The sequence below is a fragment of the Triturus cristatus genome, chromosome 10, assembly GCF_964204655.1.
Source record: "Triturus cristatus chromosome 10, aTriCri1.1, whole genome shotgun sequence".
Lineage (NCBI taxonomy): Eukaryota > Metazoa > Chordata > Amphibia > Caudata > Salamandridae > Triturus > Triturus cristatus.
Window position 1 is genome coordinate 641,206,823 of NC_140593.1, and position 19,886 is coordinate 641,226,708.

The following is a 19,886-nucleotide window of genomic DNA, read 5'->3' on the forward strand; positions in this document are numbered from 1 at the left end:
GTCGTTATTCGTCACCACGCCTCCGGCTCCCGCCGCTACCTGCGCCGTCGGTTGGTTGTCAGTGCTTGGGTCTTGTTGTTTCTTAGTTTGGTCAAAGTTGATTTTGGGTTGGGTGCGGTCTGGTTTACCCATGTTGCAGGTTAGCAGCTGACCAGTCCACGTATGTGGTGATTTCAGAGCCTCCGGAGCACCAACGCCTTTTGACTGGGACCCTTAGTCCGTCCCGCAATGCAAACGTTGATGACGCCACGTGTCTCACCCAGGGCCCAGCAGCGCCCGCCGTTTCTGATAAAAATCCAGCTGTGTCTGTGGGCTGTGGCACAGCTGCGGCTCCCGCGCCCTCCAGAGGGATGGCAATGGGGAGACTGTTCCCAGCTCCTCTATATTGGAGCTCGACCCCCAGAGCTCACGCCCAAGGTGGCAAGAGAGCTGGCCCAGCCTCCTCCCGCATCCAGCGTTCTCCACAGGGGTGTGCCGCAGTGTGTTCAATTATAGATCCTTCGCGAGCTCTGCCTGCGCAGACCTGGTTGCCTCCTACTGGCCACCCCACATAAGCAAATACTCAGCTCATGAGCACAAGGGGGGGTCCCATATGTACTGTGGCGTTGGGGTATAAAATGTGGTATATTCTGGCTGGCCCTCCAAATGACACGGACCTCTGCCGCTAATGCGCTTGTGTCGGTGTGGCTTGTGCCCTGACCCAGCGAGGCCCTTGACCATTCCTGTGGTGTCAGTGCCCCTGGATTTGCAGCCTCACTGTGCGATCGGTGCTCGCAAAAATACTGAGACAGGAAACCAAGACCGGTTCAAAAGGTATGTAATAGGGCCTAATCAATAGGTACCTAATAAACAACAAGACAAAACTGGAAAGAGGTGGACAAAAAAAGATGAAAAACACTCAAAAAAGTTTGTAGATATAATGATAAATCTTTAGTATTTATTTTACTTTTTTGTAGGAGAACTAATTTTCAATTTTATACAAATATTTTTTATATCAAAAAAGCACATATGTAGGTTTTATACAAACAATCAAAAACTCATCAATAAATATATATTCATCAAAAACATCATAAATGCCCCACATAAACCTCAAACTTCATCCAAACATACACTCAATCATAACCACATTCATTGCATCAAATCACATTGGGGTTGAGAATAGATTATCCTTGGGTATTCAAATGGATGAATTGATTGTATCTCATTCAAAGGAGGCCAGATGGTACTCGGAAAGAGAGAAGGTCATCAAATCAAGCGCCAACGCGCGTTTCGGTGCAGGACCCACAGGGGGGCCCCACCTTCATCAGGGCGTAGACCAGGGATAATAGGGGGCAAACACAAGATTAAAAACGAAGTCCTTGGAAGGCCGTGGGTAATCGACCTCCGAACCTAAGTGACAACACGGTTCGGTGTCCCGTGGGAGTGTCCAGTGAAGATCGATAATAATGGAACTTCCTTTCTGATAATAGGAAGGTGGACGATAGGTATATGCTCAAGTCATAGGCATCCGAAATTTGAATCAGAGATGGTTCCTTCTGGGCGCGAGCCAAGAATACTTCAATGGGAATCTTGTAAGGTTAGGCACATGTGAACACAAGATTAGGCACTGGCAAAAGGATAACCCGCTATCCAATATCAGGATGGTTGCTGACAAGCATACATAAAGTTTTGCCTCAAAGGAGGTCAGGATCCCATATGAGTCGGTCTCGCAGGAACGAAAAAGGAACCGTGTCGCTGTAACCTTCGACGAAAGCTTGGAAAAACCCGCCCTTCTCAAATCGGTGCTCGCAAACAGCGACAACCTGCAGGCCGGCTCCGCACGCACCCCAGCAGCTTGTTGTGCATCCCCTGCAGGGCGCCACCCCCAGGGACCCAGCTGCATCTGAGGGATTCACAATAGTGCATGCACTGAAGGGCTGACCCGGGGTGTCACGGAGTCTCTGCCCCTCTCCACAACTTACGAGGGGAGCATCGGATCGATGTGCCAATCCCAGGTGCACAAGCCCAGATCAAGCGCGCCTCGCGCTACTCACGGGTGTCCAGCTCCACCAGCATTTCATCGCGCTTCTCACACTGTGCGGGTGGTGTGTTAAGGGTGTGATCTGACGCAATGTTCCAGCCGCAGCGGGCCCTGTCTCCTCCTCTGGCCTCGCCGCGGAGCATGCGTCTCAGTGCGGCTTCCTGCCGAGTGCCGCAGCTGTACTTGCGCTTTATCAGCACGGGCCGCAGTCCGCGCACACTCTGATTCGGGGTCTGTGGGTGTCTTCCAGGGTCAGACTCGGCACAATGGTTATTCCGCTATCTCCCTTCACGGCCCCCAGCTGTTAAAAGTACCTTAAGTCTACGTTGGAAGGATAGTTCTTCAGGATTGTCGGGCGTTTGCGAGGAGCTTGCTTAGTAAGCGGCCATCTCGCTTCAAAGCAAGCTCCGCCGCCTGGGGATGCAAGATTTTACAGCAATGCGAGAGCCATAATATTTGGTATCCCCATTGTAAAAGATGTTGGAAAGCAAAAGGAATGGTGCTATTTGGCACATAAATACTGTGCTCACTCATAGCACATAAGACCATGTCAAATTGAATACTGGTAAGTTCTAACCCCAGAAACACTGGGGATACCAAATATTATAGCCAGTATACGCCATTATATATGGTATCCCCATAGAGGACCTGACATACAATCTTGTGGAATAACGTAAAAAATGTGAAAAGATACTGTAGTCTCTTATCAAAGAAAAGACAACTTTAAGTGGTCAATGGCTAAAAGGTAATACATGAAACATAGAGGATAGGAGATATTACAGCAAAGCATGAGGCGTAATATTTGGTATCCCCATTGTAAAAGATGTTGGAAGCAAAAGTAAGGGTGCTCTTTGCCATAGAAATACTGGGCTCATCCATTTATTACAGAAATGCGTTAGCAATAATATTTGGTATCCCCATTGTAAGCTACATTGGAAAGCAAAAGGAAGGCTGCTATTTGGTATAGAAATACTGTGCTCACCCGTCTAACATAAGACCATGCCAAATCGAATCCTGGTAAGTTCAAACCCAAGAAAGACAGGGGATACCAAATATTACAGCAGGTATAGGCCATTATATATGGTATCCCCTAAGAAAACCGGACATACAATCTTGTGGAATGATGTAAAAAATTTGAAAATATACAGTTGTCTGCTATCATATAAAAGGCAACTTCAAGTGGTCTATGGCTAATGGGTAACAAATGAAACGCAGGGGATACAAGATATTACAGCAATGCAAGATTCATCCCCATTGTAAACGATGTTGGAAGCAAAAATAAGGGTGCTCTTTACCATAAAAATACTGGTTTCTTCCATCAAACATAAGACCATGTCATATTGAATACTGGTAAGTTCTAACCCCAGAAACCCAGGGGATACCAAATATTATACCTGGTATAGGCCATTATATATGGTATCCTCTAAGGGAATCAGATGTAAATTCTTGTGGAATGATGTAGGAATGTGAAAAGATACTGTAGTTTGCTATCAAATCAAAGGCAAGCTCAAGGGGTCAATTGATAAAGGGTAACCCATGAAGAGTAGGGAATACGAGATATTACAGCAACGCTTGAGCCATAATATTTAGTATCCCCCAAGGGAACCGGATGTAAAATATTGTGGAATGAGGTAAAACATCTGAAAAGATACTGTAGCCTGCTATCAAATAAAAGACAACTGCAAGTGGTCAATGGCTAAAGAGTAACCCATTTAAGGTAGGGGATACAAGATATTACAGCAATGAGTGAGTCATAATATTTGTTATCCCGATAGTAAATGGTATTGGAAAGCAAAAGGAAAGTCGCTATTGGACAAGGAAATACTGTGCTCACCCAACCAACATAAGACCATATCAATTTGAATACTGGTAAGTTCTAAAACCAGAATCACCGGGGATACCAGATATTATAGCCATTAAAGGCCTTTATCTATGGTATCCCCTAAGGGAACTGGATGTAAAATCTTGTAGGATTCAAGTAAGAAATCTGAAAAGATTCTGTAATCTGCTATACAATAAAGGGCAACTTAAACTGGTGAACGGCTAAAGGGTAACCAATTAAACATATGGGATACAAGATATTACAGCAATGCGTGAGCCATAATATTTGGTATCACAATGGTAAATGATGATGGAAAGCAAAAGGAAGGGATATAATCAGCATAGAAATAATGTGCTCATCCATCCAACATAAGACCAAGTAAAATTGAATTGTGGTAATTTGTAACACCAAAAACAAAGGGAATACCAAATATTATAACAAGTATAGGCCATTATATATGGTATCTCCTAAGGGAACCGGTAGTACAATCTTGTGAAATGATGTAAAAAATGTGAAAGGTTACTGTAGTCTGCTATCAAGTAAAACACAAGTTCAAGTGGTCAATGGCTAAAGGGTAACCTATTAAACGTAGGGGATACGAGATATTACAGCAATGCGTGAGCCATAATATTTGGTGTCGCCATTGTAAACGATGTTGGAAAGCAAAGGGAAGGCTGCTATTTGGCATAGAAGTACTGTAGTCAAGTATCCAACATAGGATTATGTCAAATTGAATCCTGGTAAATTATAACCCAAGAAACACTGGCGATACCAAATATTATAGGCGGTATGGTCCATTATATATGGTATCCCCTAAGGGAACCGGACGTACAATCTTGTAGAATGATGTAAAAAATGTGAAAAGATACTGTACTCTGCCATCAAATAAAAGACAACTTCAAGTGGCTAATGGCTAAAGAGTAAACCATGAAACGTAGGGTATACAAGATATTACAGCAATGCTTGAGCCATAATGTTTGGTATCCCCATAATAAACGATGCTGGAAAGGAAAAGGAAGGGTGCTACTTGGCATAGAAGTACTATGCCCACCCATCCAACATAAGACCATGTCAATTTGAATACTGGTATGTTCTAACCCCAGAAGCACATGGGATACTGGATATTAAAGCCAGGATAGGCCATTATATATGGTATTCCCTAAGGGAACCGGACGTACAATCTTGTGGAGTTATGAAAAAATGTGAAAGGTTAATGTAGTCTGCTATCAAGTAAAAGGCAACTTCAAGTGGTCAATGGCTAATGGGTAACCCATGTAATGTAGGGGGTAAAAGGTATTACAGCAACGCATGAAGCATAATATTTGGTATCCCCATAGTAAACGATGTTGGAAAGCAAAAGGAAGGGCACTACTTGGCATGGAAGTACTGTGCTCACCCATACAACATAAGACCATGTCAATTTGAATACTGGTAAGTTCTAACCTCAGAAAGACAGTGGATACCATATATAATAGCTTGTATAGGTCATTATGTATCGTATCCCTTACGTACAATCTTGTGGAATGATGAAAAAATGTGAAAGGTTATTGTAGTCTGCTATAAAGTAAAAGGCAACTTCAAGTGGTCAATGGCAAAAGGGTAACCCATGAAACGTAGGCAATATTAGATATTACAGCAATGCGTGAGCCATAACATTTGGTATCCCCATAGTAAAAGATGATGGAAAGCAAAAGGAAGGGTGATATTCAGCATAGAAACACTGTGCTCACCCATTCAATATACAACCATGTAAAATTGAATCCTGGTAAGTTCTAACCCAAGAAACAAAGGGGATACCAAATATTATAGGCGGTAAAGGCCATTATATATGGTATCCCCTAAGGGAACCTGACATACAATCTTGTGGCATGATGTAAAAAATTACAGTAGTCTGCTATCAAATAAAAGACAACTCAACGTGGCCAATGGGTAAAGGGTAAGCCAGGTAACGTAGCGATTACGAGATATTACAGCAATACGTGAGCCATAATATTTGGTATCCCCATAGTAAACAATATTGGAAAGCAAAAGGAAGGCCGATATTTGGCAAGGAAATACTGTGCTCATCCATTCAACATAAGACCATATGAATTTGGATACTGGTAAGTTCTAACACCAGAAACACACGAGATACCAGATATTATAGTCTGAAGAGGCCATTATATATGGTTTCCCTGAAAGGAACCGGATGTAAAATCTTGTGGGATTCATGTAAGAAATCTGAAAAGATACTGTAATCTGCTATACAATAAAAGGCAACTTCCACTAGTGAACGGCAAAAGGGTAACCAATGAAACATAGGTGATTCGAGATATTACAGCAATGCGTGAATATTTGGTAACACCATGGTAAACGACGATGGAAAGCAAAAGGAAGGGTTATAATGAGCATAGAAATACTGTGCTCATTCATCCAACATAAGACCATGTAAAATTGAATACTGGTAAGTTCTAACCCCAGAAACACAGGGGATACCAAATATTATAGCCGGTATAGGCTATTATATATGGTATCCCCTAAGGGAACCGGACGTACAATCTTGTGGAATGATGTAAAAAATGTGAAAGGCTACTGTAGTCTGCTATCAAGTAAAACACAGCTTCAAGTGGTCAATGGGTGAAGGGTAACCTATGAAACGTAGGGGATGTGAGATATCACAGCAATGCGTGAGCCATAATATTTGGATCCCCAGAGTAAACGATGTTGTAAAGCCAAAGGAAGGTCGCTATTTGGCATAGAAGTACTGTGCTCACCCATCCAACTTAAGACCATGTCTAATTTATTTCTGGTAAGTTCTAAACCAAGAAACACCTGGGATACCACTTATAGCCAGTATAGGCCATTTTATTTGGTATCCCTTAAGGAAACCGGATGTACAATCTGGTGGAATGATGTAAAAAACTGTGAAAAGTTACTGTAGTCTGCTATCAAATAAAAGGCAACTACAAGTGGTCAATGGCTAAAGGGTAACCCATGAAATGTAGGGTACACAAGATATATCAGCAATGTGTGAGCCATAATATTTAGGATCCACTAAGGGAACCTGATTTAAAATCTTGTGGAATGATGTGAAAAATCTGAAAGATACTGTAGTCTGCTATCAAATAAAAGGCAACTTCAAGTGGCCAATGGATAAAGTGCAAGTCATGAAATTTAGGGGATAAGAGATATTACAGCAATGCGTGAGCCATAGTAGTTAGTATCCCCATAGTAAACAATGTTGGAAAGCAGAAGGAAGGTTGCTATTTGGCATAGAAATACTGTGCTCACCCATCCAACATAAGACCATGTCAATTTGAATACTGGTAAGTTCTAACAGCAGAAACACAGGGAATACCAGAAAGTATAGCTGGTATAGGCCATTATATATGGTATTCCCTAAGGGAACTGGATGTAAAATCTTGTGGGATTGATATAAAAAATCTGCAAAGATACTGTAATCTGCTATCAAATAACAGGTATTACAAACAAAGCACTGCCAATGAGGCCGGGGGTCTATAGTGCTGCGTGGTCTGAGAGGTGCCAACAACACACACTCTATGCCTGCGGGGGCGCACACAATGTGCAGTAACACAAAAACATAATTTTGCCCATCAGTTGCTGGGTCACTGGCCAATCATCATCCAATCACTGACTTTGTGGAATTGAGTTAACTGTCACTGATAGTGCCGTGCAGGTGGCACCAGTGTTTGAAATACAACAGGGCAAGTCTCCACCCACTGTATTCATCATCACTCTCAGTCTGAGCAAGAGACAGTGCATTGCAGGGTAGTCTCAGGGTGATTACTACTCTCCAGAGAGGATATAATTGTAAGAGTCTGTTTCACAGACTTAGCCATGGCATGTCACATGGCTTGGTTCCTGAGGCTCAGCTTTATTTTGCATTGCAGCCAGAGCCTGAGGGTGCCCTATGCTGTGTGATGACAATTTGTGTTCATTATTGGTAGTGAAGAACCTCAACCTTGAAAGTGGCACTGTATAATGTAGGCTCACTGGCAGCACATTTTGCACAGCACTGCCAGCAGGCAGCCTGTTGCTCCCGCTTTTGCAATGGTCTGATCCTATTTGCAGATCCTTATACCTAGTAGTGCCGCTGTGATAAGTGGCGCAATAAATCCATGACTAAGCATTTTAGTGTGGTGATGAGGACTTCCATGCTAAAGTGCATTCGTCTAACCATTGGTGCATGATACTTAGCAGAGCAGTACCTCCAGCCTGAAAAAAACAAAAAAGTGTTTTTAATTCCCACACCCTTCATTGTTCATGTTGCCCCCAACACCCATTCCTTCCCTCCCCCCTTGTATCCCCTGCCTTCCCTCCTACCCGCCAGCAATTTAAAAACAAGCATTTACAATGCAATGGTCTCGGCATTGTTAAAGTTAGAGCTATTGGCATTGCTCATGACATTATTTTTGTTTATGTTTTTGTTTTTAAAACATTTAAAGAAACGGCATTGTTATTTACAATGTCAATAGCTTAATCTCTCTCAAATGCGAGACCTATTGCATTTGCACCCACACACAGAGCCACACACACAGAGCCACCCACACAGAGCCACCCACACAGAGCTATTCACATAGAGCAACCCACACACAAATAGAGCCACCTACACACAGACAGAGCCACCCACGCATAGAGCCACCTACAAAAAAGCCACCCACACAGAGCCACACACACACACATAGAGCCTCCCACACACACACAGAGCCACCCACAGAGCCGCAATGTGTGGCGCAAGCTGCAGGGGCCTTCTAAGGAGGGCCTTGGCACTTATATGTTTTTTACTTCTATATATATATTTTTTGCATAAATTAAGCACTGTAGTAACCACGAACTGTTCTGAGCATCAGTATGACGGTTCTTCTTAAATTCCTGAGTCCGGCCACAGATAAAAGGATCGTGACTTCAAAGGGAAGTGCTCAGAGTTCAACCCCGCAGCTAGGAAGAGTGGACAGCAACTGGTAATTAGCTGTATACTTTCTCAGACATTTGTTTGCACAGTCATGCCACGTGCTATTTATTGTGCCCTTGGGTCTTATCCTAAATACAGTTTACATCTATTTACGAACTGCCTGTTTCAGCCATGAAGTCTTCCATGTCTCTTTTTGCATGTGTACCCCAGTTGACAGACACAATGCCACTGATCTTTTGTGATATCAGTCTTCACTTGCCGAACAACAACTGTGAGCAAAGACGTGACCCCAGTGCTCTCATCGACGGCTCCTCCGTCCCCGGCACTTAGAAAGTTTCAATTATCCTCCGAGGATTGGTGATAGCAAGAAGGTTGGAATGGGTCGTGACTCTGCAGTATCCCGGACGAGGCCACAAACTGTTAGTACAGGCACAGGTAAGCTGCCCACTTACTCTCCCCCATGTCCACAACACCGGCAACAGCCTCACTGTCATACATGCCAACATTTCATAAAAGCAAAGTGCGAGATTTAAAAAAAAAAATCGGGAGAAGGGGGCCTTCAATCGGGTTTCTGTCATGTATGGACTTAGGAAGTGTGCTGCAGCAGGATCGGACATTTGAAAGCAAATTCACATGTTTTTTTAATCACCTTTCAAAAGCATGGAGCGCAGTGGCAGGCAGAGAAAGAGGGGGATGCAAGAGTTTGAACTGGCCTGGCAGGTTGCGGTCAGTGCATACACCCCCCCCCTCCCCCGTCAGCCCAGGCTGAAACAGCTTCGGGCACACACACAGCCGCCGCCCCCACCCCTCTCCCAGTACTTAACAGACCATTCGCTTGTTAATGAGGCTTTGTTGGTGTTTCACCTCTTCTAGACCTCCTGCATCGCAATTCTGACTATTGCTGGAAGAATTAGTACGTTACACAATACCGAGCCCTGTCTGCTGAAACCCCGAGGAATCGGGTTTTTGCTTGCAGGAATCGGGAGGCGGGAGACTAGCCATGAAATCGGTAGTCTCCCGCCTGAATCGGGAGTGTTGGCATGTCTGCACTGTGCTTACCTGAAAGTGGTCAGAGAGAAGCTGTAACCGCGCTCCGCCGCCATCTTCTTATTCATAGTGAATGTGAAACACCAGAGAACCCGGCTCCTACCGCGTGGAAATAGATAGAGGACAACAAGGAAGTATCAACTCAAGAAGAAGCAGCCTCCATATTGGAAAAGCATTTACGTTCATGCCCATTACTAAATCCTCAGCATGTCCGTTTTGATTTTTCAATAATATTTATGTGGGCGGCGGCTGCCGGTGCTGTCACTGCTTTTGGGGCGACTCCAGATTCACTCACAGTCTGTGCTCCAGAGCCGGCAGAAGCCCGAGGGAAGCCGCGGGCCGGGTGCACGGAGTTGCGGATCGGCCTCGGCTTGTCATTAGGAGGCAGCGGCTGCGGCTCTCGGGGGAGACATGTCGCGCCCCGCAGTACAGCCGAGTCAGCAGAAGCTGGCCGAGAAGCTCACCATCCTCAACGACCGCGGCATCGGGATGCTGACCCGACTCTACAACATCAAGAAGGTGAGGCGGGGTCCCGGGAACTCTGACAGCCACTGCTCGGGGAGTTGGGAAGGGGCAGTGGTGGGCGTTGCCAGAACAAGTCCCCCCTCAAATCTGCGTTTTCCAGTCTCCAAATGTCAATTTCTAATTTTATTATCTCTTGCACGCTAAAGCTTTCCGAAAGAAAATCAGGGCAGAGCAAAGCGTCATCAAAGTCCTCATTCAACAGTATGTTGTGGTAACTTGATGCCATTCAATACAAATGTAAGTTACGTTTCGTAAACATTCATCACGTTTTATAAACAGCACATGGATTGCCCGAGAGCAGGGGGAGAGGACGAGCACACCACCGCCTTTCTCCGAGGCGAAGCAGAAATGCCTCGGAGAAAGGCAGCGGAGCTTTCGGATTCGGGGGCGTGTTCTCCTCTTGCCATTGGCTGGAGGAGTTAATTAGAAAAGTTGAAAAAAACACGCCCCCGAATCCGAAAAGGACGGGGCCTGTTCGGAGTGACGGACCTCTTCTCCAATAGCTGGCCAGCATTCAAGAGGCCAGCCAATGGAGAAGAGGGAAGAAGAGGAGCGGGTTCAAGCCCCTCTTCTCCAAGTCATTATCTCTCGCGAGCGAGACTGCGCAAGCGCAGCCTTCGCTAGCCGAGACCTAAAAAGGGTTACAACTATATCATATCTCCTTTTTAGGTCAAGCCTTGAGTCAGAGTGCATGCGCTGCTCTGCAAGGCAGGGTGTATATACAATATGGGCTTTAACCAAGCCCATCCATTGCCATTCGTTCATTTTTGTGCCTTTCAGAAATGCTGCCTTTTCATTGGTGCATTGCTTGTAATTGTTCCTCCTTTGGGTGCTTGGTTCACGCCCAGGCGATTTCACTAATTGTTCCTTCGGATTGGCAATCACACATTTATGGTTCCTCCTGGTCTGCCATCGCAATACGCGCTTCCGCTGCTCTTTTCAACTTGATCAGCACAGCATGCAGTGCTTTATCCATTCATCTGTGTGGCACATCGAGCATCAACTTTAAGCATGGACTCATTTGCACTTTAAACTGCAAGCTTCAAACAGACGGACATCTCGACTGCTGCATGTTTCTCTGTGTATTTGGTATGTTTCTGCTCAAGCGAACGTTATTGCAGTGGGGGAGATCTGCCAATGTCGTCTTATGTTTACACCTGAAAGACCAGTCACCGGAAGCACAAGAGACAAGAGACAAATAGAAATGTTACTCGAGGGATTTAGACTGAGCGAGCTCGGTGCCTCGCTTGCTTGTGAGTATATACTGCTTCTAGAGAAGTGATCCTGTATGTCGTTTCAAAGCTGTAACTATTAACGCACATGATCCCTTGTTTCTCCAAGCTGTAGTGCAGAGTTTTGGGAAACTTTGTGAAACCCCACTATATAAGATGCATTGTGTAGTTCACCTTAAAGTGCTTTGCAGGCCTCTCTCCCCTTCAGAAATTCTCCAAGGGAAACAGTGGGTACCAGAGAAAGCTAATCAGGGCTGTTGGATGGATTGCTGCCACCCTTGGCAAAGTGACATTTTGCGCCTCTTCACTCCCTGTAGTCTTTGCTAATTTTATGATAATACTGATGGTCTTCTGCTCCTCTAGACTTAAGGCAGCGCAATGCTCTTGCCTTCTTTTAAACTGACTCTGGAAGATGAGACCTTTTTCACACTGAGCCCCGATTCCAACCACCATCTCACGTCTCATAAGGTAAGCAAAGCAACAACAGCTTGAAAATGCAGTGTGCGAAAAGTCAGTAATACCAGTAACCCAACTCTGCACTGTCTGAAGCAATGATGTGGGTGTCTTCCCTCTTTTATATGGCAGAACCGTTTATGCTTGTTTTTTTACCTCACTCACTAGCTTTTGGCATTTGATAAGTTTACAGTTTTAGAAGCAACCCTCTTGTTGCCTACTGAGCAGTGAATTCAAAATCCTGTGAACCACATACACATCTATGGGTGCGTGGTTTGGAGCACCAGAATCAGAACTCCCCTGACAAATGTGCCAAGCTAAGTTTAGATAAATATGGTGCATACCCCCCCACAGATGTGCATAGCCCTGATACCATTTACAACCAAAACAGCGCCCCACATTGTTCAAGCCCCCCCTAAAATTATTCAACCAAAATGTCACTGGGAATTCACTCTGCATGTTTTCATTAAGATATTTGGACAAGTCTTTGCATATAATAAGGTTTTGTAAATTTGTGCGCAATGAAAGGCTGCCTTTCTTCGTAATTATGTTTCATTATTTTAAACCTTGGGAACACAATCCACAAAAATACACTCCAAACCATGCAACATAATTCCAATCAGCAGAATTTCACTCAATGCTGCACACTTCCAAGCCACACAATTCAACTCTACCATTTTCATTCCACTCCACACAATTCGGCAACAAACCACATATTTCAACTTAACAACACAAGTACAGAACACACCAAATACATCTAAATCACACCATATAATTCCATATCATGCCACAAAATTCAACAGCACATCACATAATTAAAATCTCTATGACACACAAGTACACTCCACATAATTCCAGTACACTCAACTCAATATCACATAATTACTATCCACATATTGTAACTGCACACCATTCCACATAATTCCACTTAACAAATCCACTCCACACCACACAATTTCACAACTAATAATTCCAATCCAACCCACATAATTCCACTCCACAGCACATATATCCACTCCACACCAATTCAAAACACATGGGTAAAAGACATTGTCATTTACAGCGCCAATACCTCTAACTCTCACAAATTTGAGACCAATTTGCATTGTAAATGCTTGTTTTACTTTCATTCTTGCAGCACTCCAGCCATGCTACTACACAACATTACTTAAAAACATAAACAAATAACTCTCTTTAGACCAAAACATATTAACTTTGTCAATGCTTGTTATTAGTTGGCAGATAAATAAAATGCAGGCTAGTGGTATGCCAGTAAGGTGGCAGCCTTATAACTGTATGTATATAATGAAATAATCACTGTTGTACTTACAGTGTCAGTTATATGTTTTGAAAACAGTTTTGTAAATTGCTCATTGTATATAATCTGAAATGTTTTATTTCTCCTTTTCCTATCCTGCTTTTTCCTATTGCCTTTTTTCTGTCCCTCACACTTTAATATTTCTCTCATATTGATGGGTTTTACCCTTTTAGGTTTTTTAGTTTTGCCATTGTTTCCCTCAGCACTGCCAAGTACCATGCCTCAGGCATTAGACTAACGCATTTCAGTGTGGTGGTCCGCATCACCGCACTGAAATGGAAAGTCATGTATTTGTAGCGCCTCAGTATCAACCCAGAGTGCTATTAGTGCTCTGTTAGAAACTGAAATCCAGGTTGCAGCCCACGGTTTGCTCTGCTCGCGCAGGCTTGGGGCGGCTGGCTTAGCTCGTGACTGGGCTGGCTTAGGAAGGCTGAGAGCAGAGGCTACAATGTAGCAAGTTTAGTCACTTCCCCTTGAGACCGACAATCCATTCAGGTTAACCGTGTGACTCACTGTGAGACTCGTCACATGATGGCTCCTCACAGTCAGTGTTAAAATTATGGCCCACAGCTTTTATCAAGAGACTCGCAGGCCAGAAAAACAATGTAGGGATTATACTCACGCACTCAGCAGGTAATGGGCGCCACAGGGATGAAAGGGTCTGCACTTAGCATCTAACCCCGAAATGGCATGCTGCCCTCCCGGCGCTACACAGCAGATAAACACAGTTATCTGCAGCGCCGCAAGAAGTAAGGGACCCTGCATAAGACACCTGCCTACACCTAGAATCTTTCCCCCACACCCTCCAAAAACACCAGAGAAACCCATACACTCTCCCACTCTCCACCCAGCATCCCCGCTTCCATACTTCCCTTCCACAGAGGACTGCCCGGGCACACCCCCTGCACACAAGACTGCTGCAGGTGAGTAGGCCTACAAATAAATAAGCTGGAAGCTGAGTCCTAGGGAGCAATCACCAGAATGGATGCGACCTTCCTAGAGCCTCAGTCTGTTGGCGCCTGCCTAGCGGAGTGAGTCCGCCCCCTAGCATCGACAACTTGATACCTGGTTATGGTAATGAGGGGCAGCGTGGCCAGCAGCTGTGTCACTTACGAGCCTGGTGTTTTCAGTAGCTCTAGTACAGCTGCAGCCTGCTGGTGTGATCTGGTGCTGCAGGGTGGGGCAGGTAGTGGCGTGCCAACCGGGCTGATACCGCTCAGCTGCACTCCTCAGTTATCATTTTTATTCAGATTGATTAAACCAGGGCCGACTTTAGAGCAGTGCAACTGGTGCTGCCGCACTGGGTGCTGACCTGGGGATGGGGCGCTGACCTCAGAGAGGGGGGCACTGTGTTTAGCAATAACTTGTGATTTAAAAGCACTTTCAGCATACTTCCTTGTGCGTACAGTTTTCAGGCAGCATTAAAAATGTCGAGATAACTCTTGTGAATAATGTTCCTGCAAGAGAGTGTAATCGGAGTTTTATCTAGTTTTGACTTGCCATAAAAAGCACAGAGGATTAATGTGCCTGCTGCATAGAATGCGTACTGTGCAGATCACAGATCTGTATTTATGTCGATAGCTGAGTGGATTACTGCTTTTGTCACAGAGATCCTTTTGTCACCACAGTTCATAAGATACAAAGCTAATATGGAACAGTGACTGTAACAGACTGTCATCAAAGAACTGCATACAAACTGTATAAAATAGGTTAGGAAGTTCTGTTTTTTTCCCAGTCTTTCACTATCCATTCCTAATGTTGCTATAAAGTGTTTGTTTGAGTAGATTTACATTCTTATTAGTAAATTTAGTCTTTACCAGTGCTATAAAACAAATTTCACTCAATGCTGCACACTTCCAAGCCACACAATTCAACTCTACCATTTTCATTCCACACCACACAATTCGGCAACAAACCACATATTTCAACTTAACAACACAAGTACAGAACACACCAAATACATCTAAATCACACCATATAATTCCATATCATGCCACAAAATTCAACAGCACATCACATAATTAAAATCTCTATGACACACAAGTACACTCCACATAATTCCAGTACACTCAACTCAATATCACATAATTACTATCCACATATTGTAACTGCACACCATTCCACATAATTCCACTTAACAAATCCACTCCACACCACACAATTTCACAACTAATAATTCCAATCCAACCCACATAATTCCACTCCACAGCACATATATCCACTCCACACCAATTCAAAACACATGGGTAAAAGACATTGTCATTTACAGCGCCAATACCCCTAACTCTCACAAATTTGAGACCAATTTGCATTGTAAATGCTTGTTTTACTTTCATTCTTGCAGCACTCCAGCCATGCTACTACACAACATTACTTAAAAACATAAACAAATAACTCTCTTTAGACCAAAACATATTAACTTTGCCAATGCTTGTTATTAGTTGGCAGATAAATAAAATGCAGGCTAGTGGTATGCCAGTAAGGTGGCAGCCTTATAACTGTATGTATATAATGAAATAATCACTGTTGTACTTACAGTGTCAGTTATATGTTTTGAAAACAGTTTTGTAAATTGCTCATTGTATATAATCTGAAATGTTTTATTTCTCCATTTTCCTATCCTGCTTTTTCCTATTGCCTTTTTTCTGTCCCTCACACTTTAATATTTCTCTCATATTGATGGGTTTTACCCTTTTAGGTTTTTTAGTTTTGCCATTGTTTCCCTCAGCACTGCCAGGTACCATGCCTCAGGCATTAGACTAAAGCATTTCAGTGTGGTGGTCCGCATCACCGCACTGAAATGGAAAGTCATGTATTTGTAGCGCCTCAGTATCAACCCAGAGTGCTATTAGTGCTCTGTTAGAAACTGAAATCCAGGTTGCAGCCCACGGTTTGCTCTGCTCGTGCAGGCTTGGGGCGGCTGGCGTAGCTCGTGACTGGGCTGGCTTAGGAAGGCTGAGAGCAGAGGCTACAATGTAGCAAGTTTAGTCACTTCCCCTTGAGACCGACAATCCATTCAGGTTAACCGTGTGACTCACTGTGAGACTCGTCACATGATGGCTCCTCACAGTCAGTGTTAAAATTATGGCCCACAGCTTTTATCAAGAGACTCGCAGGCCAGAAAAACAATGTAGGGATTATACTCACGCACTCAGCAGGTAATGGGCGCCACAGGGATGAAAGGGTCTGCATTTAGCATCTAACCCCGAAATGGCATGCTGCCCTCCCGGCGCTACACAGCAGATAAACACAGTTATCTGCAGCACCGCAAGAAGTAAGGGACCCTGCATAAGACACCTGCCTACACCTAGAATCTTTCCCCCACACCCTCCAAAAACACCAGAGAAACCCATACACTCTCCCACTCTCCACCCAGCATCCCCGCTTCCATACTTCCCTTCCACAGAGGACTGCCCGGACACACCCCCTGCACACAAGCCTGCTGCAGGTGAGTAGGCCTACAAATAAATAAGCTGGAAGCTGAGTCCTAGGGAGCAATCACCAGAATGGATGCGACCTTCCTAGAGCCTCAGTCTGTTGGCGCCTGCCTAGCGGAGTGAGTCCGCCCCCTAGCATCGACAACTTGATACCTGGTTATGGTAATTAGGGGCAGCATGGCCAGCAGCTGTGTCACTTACGAGCCTGGTGTTTTCGGTAGCTCTAGTACAGCTGCAGCCTGCTGGTGTGATCTGGTGCTGCAGGGTGGGGCAGGTAGTGGCGTGCCAACCGGGCTGATACCGCTCAGCTGCACTCCTCAGTTATCATTTTTATTCAGATTGATTAAACCAGGGCCAACTTTAGAGCAGTGCAACTGGTGCTGCCGCACTGGGTGCTGACCTGGGGATGGGGCGCTGACCTCAGAGAGGGGGGCACTGTGTTTAGCAATAACTTGTGATTTAAAAGCACTTTCAGCATACTTCCTTGTGCGTACAGTTTTCAGGCAGCATTAAAAATGTCAAGATAACTCTTGTGAATAATGTTCCTGCAAGAGAGTGTAATCGGAGTTTTATCTAGTTTTGACTTGCCATAAAAAGCACAGAGGATTAATGTGCCTGCTGCATAGAATGCGTACTGTGCAGATCACAGATCTGTATTTATGTCGATAGCTGAGTGGATTACTGCTTTTGTCACAGAGATCCTTTTGTCACCACAGTTCATAAGATACAAAGCTAATATGGAACAGTGACTGTAACAGACTGTCATCAAAGAACTGTATACAAACTGTATAAAATAGGTTAGGAAGTTCTGTTTTTTTCCCAGTCTTTCACTATCCATTCCTAATGTTGCTATAAAGTGTTTGTTTGAGTAGATTTACAATCTTATTAGTAAATTTAGTCTTTACCAGTGCTATAAAACAAATGAAATGTATGTGAGAGAGGTGCTATGGAGAGAGGAGGGGCACTTTTGCCTGGTGGTCCTGAGGGAATCCAAGTAGGTGGTCGGGGGGGGCGACAAAAATGATTGTCGCACAGGGCACCAACAGTTCTAAAGCCAGCCCTGGATTAAACCGTACTGTCTTTGAAACAAACAGCATCTTGGCTGAATGTAAGGTGTGCACTTCACTCTCCTGAGCCTTCTCAATGCCTGTGCTGCTGTCTGGGGCGGCTCGCAAGTACTAAGTTAGTGCCCTTCCAGAGCTGGTGCTTTGCAGTAATTTTAAGAACTTCTTAGAGTTTCTCTTTGGTGAATTGTGTGTAATTTTTGATATTTATATGCTTCCCTCATCTTTATTACTTGAATTTGCTTGCGAGAAAGAGTCACTTATAGTTGTTGAAATGTCACTCATAATTACACTGAATTTATGAGAATGTCACACATAGCAATCTAAATAAAACCTTGGCAGCTATGTTATCTGCTCTGTCATTCTCTCTCCTCATGTTTTAATTTACAATGTGATTCCATCTCTTCAAAAATAAAAATTCCATTCTTTCACTCTGACTCTGTGCATTTGTTTAATTTTCACTTATTTCACGTTTCCTTCTTTGTACTAGCGATTTGTTTTAAAAATAAAAATTCCATTCTTCCACTCTCTCTGTGCTTGTTTTTATTTAATTTTCATTCATTTCACGGCTTCCTCCTTTGTACTACTTGCCACTTGCTTAAAAAATAAAATTCCATTCTTTCCGTGGGTGCATATATTTAATTTTCCTTAAATTCACCTTTCTTTCTTTGTACTTGTTGCGATTTGCTTGGAAAATAAGCATTCCATTCTTTCACTTCGACTCTGTGTGTGCATTTAATGTTCATTTATTTAATTTTTCCTTCTTTGAACTGCCTGCGATTTACTTCCTGTCTCTTGTGGAGCAGTGGCTCCAGAATTAGAGAAACGTCAGGTAATATATAGCGTGTGCTCAGACTGGTATCCCATGAAATCGTGTATCCCCGCACTCAGCCCGAGCAGAGATCGACTGCTTCTGTCTGATCCTGCCCGAGCTGAGTTAATTCTCCGAAGACAGCTGGAGAGCAGGGGATACACGATCCCAAGGGGATACCAGATATTATACAACACCGGTCCTCAATTGTGGGTCTGACATTAATGTTTCATTACATCAGTCCTTTTTAAATGCAGATGCTACTGTTACATTTAAAAAAGCAGGCACAAGAGTTAGAGTTGACAAAACTTTAGTGAGCATGACGGATGGTTCTCTTGAATGGCCACAACATAAAATGATCAAGATGTAGAAAAATAAACTTTTGCAAAAGATCACCTTATCTGCTCTCTGGCCTGCATCACCACGAAGTCCCAGGTGTGGTTGATTCTTTTGTTCAGATGATTATACGTTTCCTTTGGAAAAGGGTGGGAGAAAAGAAATGGGAAATAAACTTGATAATGTGCACCTTCATTTTATCACAATAATATTTCAGATAGGAAGCCAATATACATGTGCAGTTTCAAAGTGCATCACCCTTTAGCCTTCGCTATACTTTTCGTTGTAAGGAGCAATGGGTTCGTTCTGGAGGAACTGGTGTGTAGTGTACAAATAAATGAGGAAGTGAGTGTATACTTGACGCACTTTAGCTGAGCTCACAATGGACTATAATCCTACTGTTCATACACTGACACAAATGATAGGGCAGGGCCCATCACATTTCGATTCTCTTCTCTGATAGTTTACTTGATGGTTCTTGTTAGCAGCATGGGAGTGTTGAGGGGAAGCAAATTTCTGTAGTCAATCCAAATACCGTGTAACTCAAAGAAGCCTCACAATAGCCCAGGTCCACAACAAAATAGGGTTAGTTAAAATGTATTACAAAGCCAAAAATAACTGGACATAGATGCATCTCAGTAAGAGAGTACAAAAATGCAAAGGAAACATGAAAATACCAAACCGGCGTAACAAATTAGCTCTATGTAGAATAAACAGAACCACAAATTCAATAGCCAAAAGAACAGAAATTAAGAAGCGTATATCCAGGTTTTCCTGCATCGGAACTTCTTGAGAGAAAAGCATTTAGATCTATCCCTACTCTAAGTCTTAAACTGACATTCCTACTTAGGCATATAGGCAGGAACGTTCTGTAAGGAGAAAGGTGTCAGCGATGGAGTATTTCTAAAA

General features: G+C 43.7%; 1 protein-coding gene across 1 annotated transcript in view; it reads right to left on the minus strand.

The window, feature by feature from the left end:
- RGS11 (regulator of G protein signaling 11) overlaps positions 1 to 19,886 on the minus strand; it is a 1,592,422-nt gene that overhangs the window by 1,063,769 nt on the left and 508,767 nt on the right. Inside the window, exon 7 of the mRNA XM_085632193.1 lies at positions 19,038 to 19,114. Coding sequence (XP_085488319.1) covers positions 19,038 to 19,114 — 77 coding nt within the window. The remainder of the gene's footprint in view (positions 1 to 19,037; positions 19,115 to 19,886) is intronic.